At 45.5% G+C, this 16,605-nt stretch overlaps 1 protein-coding gene across 2 annotated transcripts in view; it reads right to left on the bottom strand.

Annotated features, from left to right (window-relative positions):
- The window catches only part of LOC109875962 ((E3-independent) E2 ubiquitin-conjugating enzyme UBE2O), a 58,469-nt gene that overhangs the window by 6,098 nt on the left and 35,766 nt on the right, over nucleotides 1–16,605 (bottom strand). For both annotated transcript variants that reach the window (XM_020468421.2, XM_031829748.1), the window contains exons 6-19: nucleotides 15,945–16,088; nucleotides 15,665–15,774; nucleotides 10,783–10,933; nucleotides 10,449–10,545; nucleotides 9,784–10,138; nucleotides 7,709–7,863; nucleotides 5,748–5,860; nucleotides 5,341–5,472; nucleotides 5,023–5,112; nucleotides 3,783–4,662; nucleotides 3,418–3,554; nucleotides 2,916–3,119; nucleotides 1,589–1,646; nucleotides 412–566 (exon numbers count right to left, since the gene is read on the bottom strand). In XM_020468421.2, coding sequence (XP_020324010.2) covers nucleotides 412–566; nucleotides 1,589–1,646; nucleotides 2,916–3,119; nucleotides 3,418–3,554; nucleotides 3,783–4,662; nucleotides 5,023–5,112; nucleotides 5,341–5,472; nucleotides 5,748–5,860; nucleotides 7,709–7,863; nucleotides 9,784–10,138; nucleotides 10,449–10,545; nucleotides 10,783–10,933; nucleotides 15,665–15,774; nucleotides 15,945–16,088 — 2,781 coding nt within the window. The remainder of the gene's footprint in view (nucleotides 1–411; nucleotides 567–1,588; nucleotides 1,647–2,915; nucleotides 3,120–3,417; nucleotides 3,555–3,782; nucleotides 4,663–5,022; nucleotides 5,113–5,340; nucleotides 5,473–5,747; nucleotides 5,861–7,708; nucleotides 7,864–9,783; nucleotides 10,139–10,448; nucleotides 10,546–10,782; nucleotides 10,934–15,664; nucleotides 15,775–15,944; nucleotides 16,089–16,605) is intronic.

The raw sequence follows: 16,605 nt of genomic DNA, 5'->3' as shown, positions 1-16,605 counted from the left end.
CTAGCAAAGCCAAAAAGAGTTAACCTGTCAGTCAATCTGCAAATCCGTGGCTCAAAAACACAAGATATGCAATAAAAACTCAGTTATCAAAAACCTTAAAGATAAAAAATTATTTTTTTTACAATATTTACAGACCTCTACCACGACAACCACCCAACTATAACTATCCATCACCACCTGCCATTTGTCCCCGACTTATCCAGTAATAAGATAAATTAACAAACATTATCAGAAAATTTAAATGTGTCTTTGGCACTGATTTACAGGTCAAATTTGTAGAGCAACTATCAAGTATATAACAACTGTCAATTTTGGGGGGGATTTTGAACTGTTCGTATTCACACAAATATAAAATCTAAACAAAACAGATTGACTCTAGACAAATAAAATCAGATGAAATTGGATCCCGACCTCTATGGGAGTCTGCAGCAGCTGGGTCATGGACTGCACCATCTTGATGAGGGCCATCTCGTTGTAGCAGCGACTGTTCTCATAGCCTTCCTGCAGGCCCCGGTCACTGTCAAAACCTGCCTCATTGTAGTAGGGCTCGTTGACCAGGATCAGGCCTGGGAGAGACACACACAGAGCACACTCTTTAGATTCTACAAGACCCACAATTAAGCATTGAAGCACAGTGCAGTCAAAAAAAAAAAAAATGTCCTGCATTTTAAATACACAGACTATACAAATTTCCATGACAGACTGACCAGGTGAAAGCGATGATCACTTAATGATGTCACTTGTTAAATCCACATCAAATCAGTGTAGATGAAGGGTAGGAGACGGGTTAAAGAAGGAATGTTAAGCCTTGACACATGGATTGTGTATGTGTGCCATTCAGAGGGTGACTGGGCAAGACAAATGATTGAAGTGCCTTTGAACAGGGTATGGTAGTAGGTGCCAGGCGTACCGGTAAATTAGTTAATAGACCATTAAGAGAATTCCAAACCTCTCTGCCAATAACAGCTAGTTTCCCCCTCCCGACTCAGACCACTTCAAGACAGTCCAAGCCAAAATCTTGCTTGAGAAATTGCTCTTTGCTGAGAAGCCATTTGTTTCTTTTTGCTATTTTAATTGAACACAATCACAGTAAGGTACTTAATTGTTACCCAGAAATGATTTGGTATTGAGCTATATTGGACCATTAAGTTACTAAGGACCCAAATACCTTAGAAATCAAAGATATTCCCACATTAACCCTTTATTCTAGTGTACGGAAAGATTCAAAACACTTTTGTTAAGCACAAACACCTTCATGACAATTGAAATGTATTCAGCCTAATGTGGATTAACCTGTATAAGCCTATTAGCCTAGTTTCCGATAGCAACAAATCCTGAGTTGACTATTGCTGATGGGAAGTTGAGGCAGTTTAACCACGACAGCCTTGTCAGAGGGGGATGGTGTGTGACACTCACTGCAGCTGGAGCCGACGTGTATATGGACGGCATGAATAAAACATTGACTTCTGCTGCAGGGAAGACAATTGGGGGGGTCCCTAGAGGACCTGAACCTGACCTGGTGAAGGATCAAATCAAATCTGTACGCGTGACTTTAAGAGTAGGTCTAGTGAGGTCAGTTTAGACTCGCCTTGGATGGAGATGAGCACTTGCAGCAGGCTAGACTTGCTGGTCCACCTCTCTGTACCCTGAGGATTGATAAACAGAGAAGACTGTGAGGTACATTTTATACAAACAGATTATAATGTTCAAAATAACATTTTTTTTAAAGTCAAAAAGGGACAGTAATGGGTGGCCGAAGAACAGTCAAAGGGACAGTAATGGGTGGCCGAAGAACAGTCAAAGGGACAGTAATGGGTGGCCGAAGAACAGTCAAAGGGAAGGTAATGGGTGGCCGAAGAACAGTCAAAGGGACAGTAATGGGTGGCCGAAGAACAGTCAAAGGGACAGTAATGGGTGGCCGAAGAACAGTCAAAGGGAAGGTAATGGGTGGCCGAAGAACAGTCAAAGGGACAGTAATGGGTGGCCGAAGAACAGTCAAAGGGAAGGTAATGGGTGGCCGAAGAACAGTCAAAGGGACAGTAATGGGTGGCCGAAGAACAGTCAAAGGGAAGGTAATGGGTGGCCGAAGAACAGTCAAAGGGAAGGTAATGGGTGGCCGAAGAACAGTCAAAGGGACAGTAATGGGTGGCCGAAGAACAGTCAAAGGGAAGGTAATGGGTGGCCGAAGAACAGTCAAAGGGAAGGTAATGGGTGGCCGAAGAACAGTCAAAGGGACAGTAATGGGTGGCCGAAGAACAGTCAAAGGGAAGGTAATGGGTGGCCGAAGAACAGTCAAAGGGAAGGTAATGGGTGGCCGAAGAACAGTCAAAGGGAAGGTAATGGGTGGCCGAAGAACAGTCAAAGGGAAGGTAATGGGTGGCCGAAGAACAGTCAAAGGGAAGGTAATGGGTGGCCGAAGAACAGTCAAAGGGAAGGTAATGGGTGGCCGAAGAACAGTCAAAGGGAAGGTAATGGGTGGCCGAAGAACAGTCAAAGGGAAGGTAATGGGTGGCCGAAGAACAGTCAAAGGGAAGGTAATGGGTGGCCGAAGAACAGTCAAAGGGAAGGTAATGGGTGGCCGAAGAACAGTCAAAGGGAAGGTAATGGGTGGCCGAAGAACAGTCAAAGGGAAGGTAATGGGTGGCCGAAGAACAGTCAAAGGGAAGGTAATGGGTGGCCGAAGAACAGTCAAAGGGAAGGTAATGGGTGGTCGAAGAACAGTCAAAGGGAAGGTAATGGGTGGTCTAAGTATTTGACCTAGATACTGTAGTTTGTGTATTGGTATTGTCCTTGTCTATTAATGTTCTGTATTATGTCATGTTTCATGTTTTGTGTGGGCCCCAGGAATCCTAATAAAATACCCAAAATACCGAGTATCACACTTCTTTAAGGGCGGGATAAAGGTCTACTTTCACCTTGCCGATCCAGGTGCCCAGCAGGCTGACGCAGACCTTGCCGTTGTCGTAGAGGTTGGGGTTGAGGCGCCCGCTGCACTGTGACAGGTAGCGGAAGAGGGGCGGCACCGACGGGTAAATGTTTGGCAGCTGGATGTCGAAGAGGAACAGGCCGTCCTCGTAAGGGGTGCGCGTGGGCCCCTTGATCAGAGCTGAGAACAGGTCCTGTGAAGAGAGGGGGACGAGGTGAAGAAACAGAGGAGACGAATGGAGAGCCACTTCAAATGTCAACGAGAGTAGCACATGTTCACCATCATCATCGGAATTATCACTTATCTTCAGAAATAACAGCACAAAGAGGTTTTTAAATCAAGTGTTTAATGAGTGCAGAGAAACTGGCAGCTCAAAACCGGAGTCACTTTAGCCACTGAAGAGTGGTCTGATGCAATTTAATACTTGGCTGTAATCGACTACATTCGGATCACTTCCAAACGGCGCTCTTCTCCGGTGTCTGTTAGCGTACCATGCGGTCCTCGAAGGTTTTCACCATGATGCCGTCGGGCAGCGAGGTGGCCAGCAGAGCCATCTCCTTCCTCACGGTGCTGAAAAACTTCTTGGCCTCGGCCGGCTGGAACTCCATCTTCTTAAAGGTGTGGGTGTCTGGCAGGAGTCAGATAAATGTTGTGGCATTCCAACAAGGCATTTAGTGAGTATTTGAAAAGGCCATCTGAAGTAATGGACCAGTGCATTTAAATGTTTGAACAGGGCATTTTTGGAGCTATTTAAGTCATGGGGTGTATTCTTCTCCCAGTACTACTAGTTTAGTGGATGTCTCAGTAACAAAGACTCAAACAATGACAAGCTAAAAGCACAGTATTGCGTCCTCACCTGGTGACCACTCCAGCACAGAGAACACCTCTCCCTTGGCACTGGTGAAGGTAACGCCGGGCTTGCCACCACTCTGTTGGCACAGGACAGGCGTATCGCTGGGCCACTCTGGTGCCGCGCCTGGCGTCTTCGCCACCTCCTCCTGGGGCCTTTCTTCACCCCCCCTTTCTCCTCCTTCCGTACTCCCACCTCCTCCTGCGCCGCCTCCTCCGGCCTCCACCACCGCCTCCATCCGCTCCTCCTCCACGATGGCCACATTGTCCAGGGTCTTTCTCAGGTTCTCCTGAAGCTTCTTGATGTCATCCAGGAAGCGCTTCTCCTTGGTGGGTTTCTCTGGCATGACGGCAGTGGCGGTGTTGGCGTTAGTCCCGTTGGCGGAGGGCGTGGCACCGGATGTGGGCGAGGTAGGCGAGCCGCCTGTCCATAGCTGCTCCACGGTCATGTTCTTCAGGCTCTCCAGGATCTTCAGGGCCTCCTTGAGCTCGCGGAAGCCCCGCGGCGTGCAGTCTTTCCCGGGGAGCTTCTCTGCAGCATCACCCCCTCCTGCTCCAGGGGTGGTTCCTCCAGCACCGGCGCCTGGGCTGGCTATAGCCCCAGCTCCCTCCTGGTCCTCTGTGGCGTTAGGGGGCATGGTGGGGGTGGCGGCCCCTGCTTTGCCGCCCTCCTCGGGGGGGATGATGAAGGGGCTGGGGCCGGTGGGGACCGGGGTGGCGGTGTCCTCGTTGGCGGGGTGCTGGTCGTCCTCGTTGGTAGTCAGGCCGTTATCAGTCTCCCAGCTGTCGCTCTCGTCCTCCCACTCCTCCGTGGACAGGCCACTGCTGCTCTCCTCCACAGAGTCATAGTCAGTCTCCTCGATCTCAGACTCCACGTTGTACAGGTGCTAGATGGAAGGGGGGTTAGAAAACAAACTAAATCATCGCCGCGTTTATAGGCAGTCATTAATAATTACTAACTTCATTAAATGCTTTTTGTGTCAATATCAAATGTCGTTATAGAATAATACATTTTTCAAAAGGGCAGCAAGCAAGTCACACAGCAGCATGCTATCTGCAACACAAATTCAGATTACACACAATTAGCATGAACACACAATTACCTGAGCAGAAGGTACTGTAGTAGGACACGTCATTGGTATAGTGAACACAAGCCAACAAAAACTTAACAGAAACCAACAGAGCCACCGATTAGTGACCACTACAACTTCACATGCGGACAGAAAGACTACAATTACCATGAGTACCTGTGGCAGGACGATGGTCATGGAGTTGTCAGCCCACACCACCTCCACCTTGCTGCTCACGTCCACTCTGAAGACCTGGCCTACTGACGTCTGGGCAGATGATAAAAGATAAAAGACCGGTATGTGAAAATACTCTTTCTACACTATAGTAGTGTACTGGATGATATTTCCTTTCAGAGCACGCTTTTAGTAACTATGGTGGATCTGTAACCAGGCCAAAGCACCTGTACAACGTGGACCGGCAATGAACACTCCAAGAGCCACGAGGAAAACTACTAACATGTCAACAGACAAAATGAATGACATTTTTGAACTTACATCGTTCTCACACTCTGTATTCCGCTCGTTCTCAGAGTTCCCTATCCTGATGACGATATCAGTGGTACGGAAGTGGAAGTCTGGGTGGTCGGCGATGTCGTACACACTAACATCCTCCTCTTCTCCTATGACCTAAACAAACAAAACTATCAGCCATTAGACTGATATAATGCAACTCAAATGACACTATAAGCCACCATATGTAGTGCACTATTTTTGACCAGAGCAATAGGACCATGGGGCTATTGCTTTGGCCCAAGGTAGTGCACTACATGTGGAATAGGTTAATGTGGAAGAGTCATTTCAGACGGGCCCGAATTCAATTTCTATAGAGCTATGGATTATAAAAAAAAGGTTGTTGTTCCCCCGGATGACCCGAGCCGACCCACAATGCCCAGCAGACTGACCTCTACGTTGTCGCTGGAGGCGTTGAGTTTGATCCACTTCACGGCACACGTCCTGCCCTTGTGGTCGCCCGACTGGATGACCCCGTACACGCCTGGGTCCGTAGGGGCTTGGGCTGTGTGACCACACACACAGAGCGAGAGAGAGAGAGCTGAAGTTACTTTCTGACCTGAGGCACAAAATGTATCACCAAGGACACCATGTATGAAAATGAAAGTCAAACGAGGGAGCCATTTATCAGGTTACTTCCTCCACAGTTACAGAACCAAAATAAACTCTATATTTAAACCATGTTAAATATAGACGATAGAGTAAACATAGTGGTACAGTCAAACAATGGCCTAAATATGAGCTGATCTAATAGCTGATTTACATTACAGGGCTGACCTGAGCCGTACTGTGCTGGCTCTGATATTTTTATTTTCTACTCCAGCAATTATAGCCAGTGTTTCCCCTATATTCATGTTTGGAAATAGTCGTTTTTCCCCTGTGTACACGTAAAAACTAAAACCACATACAAAGTATGTAGAAAGGATACTGGTGCTATATACATACACATACTTTTCAATATTTTATTACCTTACAACCTTTTTCTAAAATTGATGAAATATTTTTTCCCCTCATTGATCTACACACAATACTCCATAATGACAAAGGAAAAATATGTTGAGAAATGTTAAAAAATATATATATATATTTTCAATTATGAAATATCACATTTAGATAAGTATTCAGACCCTTTACTCAGTACTTTGCTGAGGCACCTTTGGCAGCAATTACAGCCTGGACTCTTCTTGGGTGTGACACCTGTATTTGAGGAATTTCTCCCATTCTTCTCCGCAGATCCTCTCAAGCTCTGTCAGGTTGGATGGGGAGTGTCACCTCACAGCTATTTTCAGGTCTCTCCAGAGATGTTCGATAGGGTTAAAGTCCGGGCTTTGGTTGGGCCACTCAAAGACATTCAGAGACTTGTCCCGAAGTCACTCCTGCGTTGTCTTGGCTGTGTCTTAGGGTCGTTGTCCTGTTGGAAGGTGAACCTTTGCCCCAGTCTGAGGTCCTGGGCGCTCTGGAGCAGGATTTCATCAAGGATCTCCCTGTACTCCGTTCATCTTTCCCTCGATCCTGACTAGTCTCCCAGTTCCTACCGCTGAAAAACATTCCCACAACATGATTCTGCCACCACCATGCTTCACCGTAGGGATGGTGCCAGGTTTCCTACAGATGTGATGCTTGGCATTCAGGCCAAAGAGTTCAATCATTCCAGTGAATCTTGTTTCTCATGGTCAAAGTCCTTTAGGTGCCTTTTGGCAAACTCCAAGTGGGCTTTCTTGCCTTTTACTGAGGAGTGGCTTCCGTCAGGCCACTCTACCACAAAGGCCTGATTGGTGGAGTGCTGCAGATATGGTTGTCCTTCTGTCCTTCTTCTCCACAGAGGAGCTCTGTCAGAGTGACCATCGTGTTCTTGGTCAACTCCCTGACCAAAGCTCCTCTCCCCCGATTGTTTGGCCGAGAGGCCAGCTCTAGGAAGAGTCTTGGTGGTTCCAAACTTCTTCCATTTAAGGATGATGGAGGCCACTGTGTTCTTGGAGACCTTCAATGCTGCAGACATTTTCTGGTACCCTTCAACAGATCTGTGCCTCTACAATCCGGTCTCTGAGCTATACGGACAATTCGATCGACCTCACGGCTTGGTTTTTGCTCTAACATGCACCGTCAACTGTGATTTGGAAAGGCACACACCTGTCATACACGTGACAAAAAAAACGTTGATTTGATTTGTTTATTATTTTAAATACATTTGCAAAAATGTCTAAAAACCTGTTTTTGCTTTGTCATTGTGGGGTATTGTGTGTAGATTGATAAGGGAATTTTAAAATCCATTTTAGAATAATGCTGTAACGTAACAAAATGTGGAAAAAGTCAAGGGGTCTGAATACGAGCGGGAAGTGCACCAGCTACTTACATCGTTTGTCGACAACAAAGTCTCCGGGGCAGAACTCGTGGTTGTCCAGGTGCTGGATGGGGATGAGGTCATTGGAGCGGATGAGTGTCTCCATGCGGCCGTCCTTCCAGAGGACGTCGGCCGAGGTCTTGGTGGACACAACCTCTACCGCTACCCTGACGGTTAAAAAACAGGGAGATGGCAGATATTAGAACTAGTGACTAACTTACTAGAATTCACTGACAAGGCCTAAGAATTTCACTAAGTTGTTTTGGTTAAGAGTGGAAAATGCCTATAGGTTACACAACGGAAAGTTAAACTGACTCAGCCATATGCGCAGCAGCAGTGTGAATCAAAGATATCCCGCGGTGCCAAATCTAATCTCCTCCGGCTTGCATCCTCTGTCACTGTCTCCCTCCAGCCATAATATCCATCTCATGTCGTGTCTTTTCTTTAAATCACTCTCTCCTCTAACTCAATTCAATCCCCCCCACTGAAATTCAGCCACTTTCCCATTGCTCTGCCTCACTACCTCCCCCTTGCTGTCGTATCCCCCCCATCAGTCTTCCTCTCGCTCTCTCCCCCTGCAACTCAATCAAATTTTTTCTGTCTCTTTCAATCAGAGGACCTGGATGTTATCTGGGCACACCTAAGCACATGCTACATGATTTATCAGCTGCCAGCTATATTTAACCACAGATCTGATCTACTGGGCAGTTTAAAAGGGGGGAAATGACAGCCTTGGGTAGCGTCTGAAATGGCATCCTATTGCCTATATATAAACGCACTACTTTTAACCAAGGCTGTGGTCAAAAGTAGTGCACTATATAGGAAATATCAGATATGCAGCCTTGGAAAAACCTGCTACTTTTTTTGAATGGCGCCTGGTAGAAATTGAAGTACTTGAATTCTGCAATGTCTTGAGAAAAGGTTACATCAACCCAAACGTCAACCTATTTGGAAACGTCAACCTAATGGTGCATAGCTAATTGTTGGTACCGGCGTGATTTTTATAACAAAAGGAACTATAGAGTTTTTAGTCAGAGAACCACAAGGAGAGCGAATGCGGTAGTGAGCGTATTCATTTCCAAAATGCACCAATACCACTAGATTTATGCTAGTATAATCTGTGAATTGTTATTGGTACTAATATTGAATTGGTACTATATTCAGATTGATACTAGTACTGGATTGGCACTAGATTAGTACAAGGCCTAGTAGTACCATAGAGTGGTACTAGTACTGGATGGGTGCTAGGTTCAAGATGTGAAGGCAAGGCCAGGTCACACTGTCACTGGGAGCATCCACACAGCGTAATAACACCCAGGGTCATTAATGTACATCTGCTCCGGGAAATAAGCCTGAAATCGATCCTCGTAGTTAGTAACAAGCCATCAGAAGGTTCGTAAGGAGGAGACAAGATGTTGGATCGATGAACACTGGTCTGTTTGGCTGAGGAGTGGGTGTAAGGTGACCCCGCTCTGTGTGTATGCATCCCAAATGGAATTGGCACCCTATTCCCTTTTTGACAAAAGTAGTGCACTACTATAAGGAATAGGGTGCCATTTCGGATGCAGCCCCTGTCTCTGGCCTAAGACGGAGGAAAATTATCTGTACAAGGCTGGGAGGCATGAGAAGCTGGGAGAGGCACAATGTGTCCTTGAGCAAGGCACTTCACCCTTATTTTCTTCAGGGGCGCTGTACTACTACGCATGTGGCAAAAAATAAATAAAAGTGACACTGGGGTCAAGGATGCAGCATTTTTGCCAGCGGGTAGCTGAATTCTTGCCAGCAAGCTATTGATCATCCTTTACACGTGCCAAGGAGAGAAGAGAATGGCCAGGGAAGGGACATGTCCTGAATGGAGAGAGAAAAATGGAGGGAGGGCGCAAGAGAGGGAGGAATAGCTGAAGTTCTGAAAGGGAGTGCGTGAGGGAGAGAAGGCATAAAGAAGGAGGGGAGAGGACTAAAGTGTGGCCTAGGCTCTGACCTTGTCTGCTACATTTGTAGTCATTTATATACATTTGTAGTCCGCTACATTTGTAGTCACATGGCATATTATGAATACAAGTTGTTTTGATTGACAACTGGCTCACCTGTCGCCGGGCTTAAACTCGCGGGAGAACTTGGTCCTCTTTTTCTTGTGCTTCCTTTTCAGGTTGCGGATGGACAGTGGGATGCTCTTCTTCCTGTTCAGGCCCCCCAGACCGCCGCTCTGCGACGACGCGGTGCTACTCGCCGACGACGTCAGCGACAACGTGTCGTCCGTGTCCTCCGCCCCCGCCTCATCGTCTGCATCCTGCTCCGCGGGCTCGGGCCATGGGTCAGAGGGGGGAGGGCACAGGGGCGAGGGCTGGAGGGTGTGGTTGGGGCCGTTGTTGGGGTGGTGAGGACGGGGGAGCGCGGTGTGGTTGGTGGAGTCTGGGTGGGTGTTGTCAGGCTTGAGGTCACCTGGGTGTGGGGAGGGGGACGACACGGTTGATTGTCGTTGAGTTGGTTTTACATGCAAAATTGACTAGTGGTACAGTATATGCAGTGACTTGGGACTGACCTAAGCATGAAGAATAGATTTTAATTGTGGGGCGAACTACTCTGCACAAGGTGTGCTGTTATCAGATGGGCACTCAGGAGTAGATTGTATTATTCTAAAATAAAATAAAAATTGAGCTCGTCAGCTGTTTAAAGTGAGGATATCTGCCAAAAAATGACAAGGAAAAAATGTCTGATGACCAACATAGGTATAAATAAAAGCAGCATTTACCGTCAAGGCTGTCCGTGGAGTGCTGGTTGGCACCTTGTGTGTCTGCATTTTCACTGGGCTTCTTCCCTAACAACTCCTTCTTGAACATTCTTTTCAACTGCAGGAAGGAGATTGTCATAGGACACTGATATAATACAAAACATGGCAAAAATACACAGTTAGCGCATGCTGTGAGGGAAGAAAATTGGATACATGGAGTATCCGTACAATCAGAGTCAAATTTGTGATCAATTGTTTCACACACACACACATTTAAAAACGGGGATAGGCACGGACAAAAAGTATTATATATAGAAACATTTCCTCTCCCTTTCTCTCTCACACACACACACACCTTCCTGGCTACGGGGTCCTCTGGGAGTCCGGGGGCTCCGTCGGGCCACTCACAGGTGATGTGTGTGGTGTCTCCCTTGGCTGGGAACACGTACAGGGCCCTCTCCCCCAGCTGCCTCTGGGTGTGATCGTAGTAGCCCAGACGCTTCACTCTGGATCAGAACAAACAGGATCATAGAAGGATCATAGAAGTAAAAGAATGGGTGTGTTTGGGATGAGCATCTCTCCATCTAGATACATGGGCTTTGACACGATGCACTAACATTTGTTGCATGAACACATTCATTTTCTATTCTAAATTAAAATTGTATACTGAGCTGGATCCTTCAAAGCTGACTTCTTGTAGCCGAGTGGCCCTTTGTGTATGTAGGCACCTGAGCCACTATCAGATTCCCCAACACCCACTGATCATTCCAGCAGATATTTACATTTTTGCTAGTAATATGTCAATATTTATCTGCAGAAATGACCAATCAACCCTTGAAGTATCAAAAAAATATTATGAAAAAATATTTATGTCCTACATTGGAGATGTAAGAACGATGAGGTAACGTGTTGTTTTTTGTACATGTATTTAACCCCTTATTTTTGGCCCAAAAAAAGTCTACGCCAAAAAATTTACAAATTGTACTTAGCCTTACTGCTATTAGACCATACAAACACATAATTTTTTGGCATTAATCATTCTCCATATATAATTCCACACATTTTTTAAAACCTGGGGACCTTCAGACTGGTCATGTGAGGCCTATGGGCGTCTTAGAGCAAAACAACCGACATGTAGAGTCTCAGCTATCCACACAGGGTCATGTTAGTGTGGAGCCCAAACTGTTCGGAAGCAACAGAAACAACTCGGCAGATGGGCTGAACTGACTTCAGATGTGTCCCAAGACGCTTGTGGGAGTCGTCGAGCAAACCGTTCGGACACTACAGATGATTTTGTGAGAACACCTATTTTCAGATGTCTCAGGGTTTGACAAACACCGCTCTAACTCTCAACATTCACCGCAGATGCGGAAGTGCGACATAGATGCAGTTGCAGTCGGAAGTTTACATACACTTAGGTTGGAGTCATTAAAACTTGTTTTTCAACCACTGCACAAATTTCTTGTTAACAAATTATAGTTTTGGCAAGTCGGTTAGGACATCTACTTTGTGCATGACACAAGTCATTTTTCCAACAATTGTTTACACACAGATTATTTCACTTATGATTCACTGTATCACAATTCCAGTGGGTCAGGAGTGTATATACACTAAGTTGACTGTGCCTTTAAACAGCTTGGAAAATTGATTTGAGTCAATTGGAGGTGTACTTGTGGATGTATTTCAAGGCCTACCTTCAAACTCAGTGCCTCTTGCTTGACATCATGGGAAAATCAAAAGAAATCAGCCAAGACCTCAGACAAAAATTTGTAAACCTCCACAAGTCTGGTTCATCATTGGGAGCAATTTCCAAACATCTGAAGGTACCACGTTCATCTGTACAAACAATAGTACGCAAGTATAAACACAATGGGACCACGCAGCCATCCTACCGCTGAGGACGGAGACGCGTTCTGTCTCCTAGAGATGAACGTACTTTGGTAAGAAAAGTGCAAATCAATCCCAGAACAGCAGCAAAGGCCCTTGTTAAGATGCTGGAAGAAACCAGTAGAAAAGTCTCCATATCCGCTATGCAATCTGGTTTCAGAGCTGATCATGGGTGCACCTCAGCCACGCTCAAGGTCCTAAACAATATCATAACCGCCATCGATAAGAGACATTACTGTGCAGCCGAATTCATCGACCTGGCCAAGGTTTTCGACTCTGTCAATCACCACATTCTTATTGGCAGACTCAAAAGCCTTGGTTTCTCAAATGATTGCCTCGTCTGGTTCACCAACTACTTCTCTGATAGAGTTCAGTGTGTCAAATCGGAGGGCCTGTTGTTCGGACCTCTGGCAGTCTCTATGGGGTTCCACAGGGTTCAATTCTCGGTCCGACTCTCTTTCGGTATACATCAATGATGTTGCTCTTGCTGCTGGTGATTCTCTGATCCACCTCTACGCAGACGACATCATCCTGTATACCTCTGGCCCTTCTTTGGACACTGTTAACTAACCTCCAGACGAGCTTCAATGCCATACAACTCTCCTTCCGTGGATTCCAACTGCCCTTAAATGCTAGTAAAACGAAATGCATGCTCTTCAACTGATCACTGCCCGCACGTCCATCTCTACTCTGGACGGTTCTGACTTAAAATATGTGGACAACTACAAATACCTTGGTGTCTGGTTAGACTGTAAACTCTCCTTCCAGACTCACATTAAGCATCTCCAATCCAAAATTAAATCTAGAATCGGCTTCCTATTTCACAACAAAGCATCCTTCACTAATGCTGCCAAACATACCCTCGTAAAACTGACCATCCTACCGATCCTAGACTTCAGCGATGCCATTTACAAAATAGCCTCCAACACTCTACTCAACAAATTGGATGCAATCTATCACATTGCCATCCGTTTTGTCACCAAAGCCCCATATACTACCCACCACTAAGACCTGTATGCTGTCGTTGGCTGGCCCTCGCTTCATATTCATCACCAAACCCACTGGCTCCAGGTCATCTACAAGTCTCTGCTAGGTAAAGCCCCACCTCATCTCAGCTCACTGGTCACCATAGCAGCACCCACCCGTAGCATGCGCTCCAGCAGGTATATCTCACTGGTCACCCCCAAAGCCAATTCTTCCTTTGGCCGCCTTTCCTTCCAGTTCTCTGCTGCTAATGACTGGAACGAACAGCAAAGATCACTGAAGATGGAGACTCATATCTTCCTCACTAGCTTTAAGCACCAGCTGTCAGAGCAGCTCACAGATCACTGCACCTTTACATAGCACATCTGTAAATAGCCCATCCAACGACCTCACCCCCATACTGTACTTATTTATCGTGCTCCTTTGCACCCCAATATCTCTTCTTGCACATTCATATATACATATTCTGCACATCTACCATTCCTATGTTTAATTGCTATATTACTTCGCAACCATGGCATATTTATTGCCTTACCTCCCTCATTTGCACATACTGTATATAGACTTTTTCTACTGTATTTTTGTTTATTCCATGTGTAACTCTGTCGTCGTATGTGTCGAACTGCTTTGCTTTATCTTGGCCAGGTCGCAGTTGCAAATGAGAACTTGTTCTCAACTAGCCTACCTGGTTAAATAAAGGTGAAAAAAAATCCACAGTAAAACGAGTCCTATATCGACATAACCTGAAAGGCCGCTCAGCAAGGAAGAAGCCACTGCTCCAAAACCGCCATAAAATAACCCAGACTATGGTTTGCAAATGCACATGGGGACAAAGATTGTACTTTTTGGAGAAATATCCTCTGGTCTGATGAAACAAAAATAGAACTGTTTGGCCATAATGACCATCGTTATGTTTGGAGGAAAAAGGGGGAGGCTTGCAAGCCGAAGAACACCATACCAACCGTGATGCACGGGGGTGGCAACATGTTGTGGGGGTGCTTTGCTGCAGGAAGGCCTGGTGAACTTCACAAAATAGATGGCATCATGTGGCAGGAAAATGATGTAGATATATTGAAGCAACATCAAGACATTAGTCAGGAAGTCAATGCTTGGTTGCACATGGGTCTTCCAAATGGACAATGACCCCAAGCATACTTCCACAGTTCTGGAAAAATGGCTTAAGGACAACAAAGTCAAGGTATTGGCGTGGCCATCACAAAGCACTGACCTCAATCGCATAGAAAATTTGTGTTCAGAACTGAAAAAGCGTGTGCGAGCAAGGAGGCCTACAAACCTGACTCAGTTACACCAGCTCTGTCAGGAATGGCCAAAATTCACCCAACTTATTGGGGGAAGCTTGTGGAATGCTACCTGAAACATTTGACCCAAGTTAAACAAAGGCAATGCTACTAAATACTAATTGAGTGCATGTAAACTTCTGACCCACTGGGAATGTGATGAAAGAAATAAAAGCTGAAATAAATCATTCTATTATTCTGACATTTCACATTCTTAAAATAAAGTGCTGATCCTAACTGACCTAAGACAGGACATTTTTACTAGGATTAAATGTCAGGAATTGTGAAAAACTGAATTTAAATGTATTTGGCTAAGGTGTATGTAAACTTACGACTTCAACTGTAGATGCAGTGGATTGAGTCGCATCCAATGCATACAACTCTAGATTAAATTGACAGATTTTTTAAAATGGGGATGCTTTTATTATGCTAATTCAATTTTCCTCAGGGGCGTCGGACATTGACTTTAGGGGGTTAATATAGAACAGCTTTGGATTTCACCTGTCTCAAAAGCTAATGGTTCTGACCGTTTGGAACTTTAAGGAGAACTGCTCTTTCTCCAGCTACGCCCATAGGCTTACAGTGCAGCTTGCAAAAATGATTTGCGGTCCTTTTTTATAAAGTTACAACATCACCGTGTTCATGTAAGCATCCAATTAAGACATGCAGGTGTGAGTGAGAGATGTGATTGTGAGGTGTGTATATAATGTGTGTGGACCAGATCACTGGAAATAGACTGTCCATACACTGCATATCTGTGACAGACAACTGCAGCCTCTATGCTCCCCGAGTGTGGATGGCTGAGTGAGTCAACGAATGCAGGGCTCTAGTGCGACCATGTTATTCACATACGCGGGGGGAAAAGTATTTTGTTGTGCGACCTGGAATTTTTAATTTAGGAGTACCAGTGCGCCTACAAAAATTAAAGATTCAAATATTTTTCATTATGCTCCTACATTTCTTTGTGTGCGCCTACATTTTTCAACTTAGGCGCTCATGTGTTCTTTGTAAAAAAAATATTTAAAAAAGGTCAGCGTAGAGCCTTGGAATGAACAGACAGTATAGTACCTGCAGAGGTTTTCCTGGGAGATGGTAGAAGGAGGGGGGTAGACGCTGTCCGTGCCCTTGGGGGAGTAACTCTTGGTGATCCACGTCACCTTCAGCTCCGCCACCTGGACCTATGGGGGGGGGGGGGTCACATGACACAGAGAACCATTTAGAGCAGTGACATCACACGTACTGAAGTAGCTACGCCTATTATTAGGTGGTAAGGTTATCTGGTCAGTAAAAAACAGGAAAAATAATAATAATAATGCACTATAAAATACGTAAATTGCCATCATCATACCTCTTCGACCACCACCCTGAACTTGCTCTTCTTACGGAGTACGGGCTTGACCCCGGAGAGCCACTGGACATTGGAGAAGACTTTGGCTGGCCCAATCAGCACCTGGCCTGGGTAAAAACCGTAGGCCTCTTCAAAGAACAGACCCTACCAACCAGGGAGGAGACGTATATTACTAACAAACAGAGGCAATTTCCCTAACCCAGTCCATGGAGAATCTAAAAAGATCTGGAAGATATCCTGCTGCTCATTGGTCATGTCAACAAATGACAGGAGAACATAGCTAGTACTTAACAACCTTCAGTGTATTTTTCATTTTTTTCTTTCAATAGTTGACTACATATACACGGTTGTATTGTTTCTGAAATAATAGCCGAAGTGAACATGAGTAAAACCTAGGCACTCGAAGTCAAAGCACAACAGTTTCCGATTAATATTGGATGCACGCAACCTGCTACCTTAAACAAGATTAGGGTCGATACCATTTAAACTCAATTATCTAAAATCGGTTTCCTAAATTGACCCAGCTCAAATGGAATTGACCCCCAGCTCTGTTACAAAGTATCACACATCTATCTCTGGTCAATAAGGAGGAGTTGGAAGCTCAAGGCTGTGAGGATTAAGTTCATTTCATATTGCTTCCACCTAGCCAGCCTTATCCGGT

Source organism: Oncorhynchus kisutch, linkage group LG1 (genome assembly GCF_002021735.2).
Source record: "Oncorhynchus kisutch isolate 150728-3 linkage group LG1, Okis_V2, whole genome shotgun sequence".
NCBI classification, from domain to species: Eukaryota; Metazoa; Chordata; class Actinopteri; order Salmoniformes; family Salmonidae; genus Oncorhynchus; species Oncorhynchus kisutch.
The sequence above is the reverse complement of the archived record's forward strand: the minus strand, read 5'-3'. Positions and strand labels throughout refer to the sequence as shown.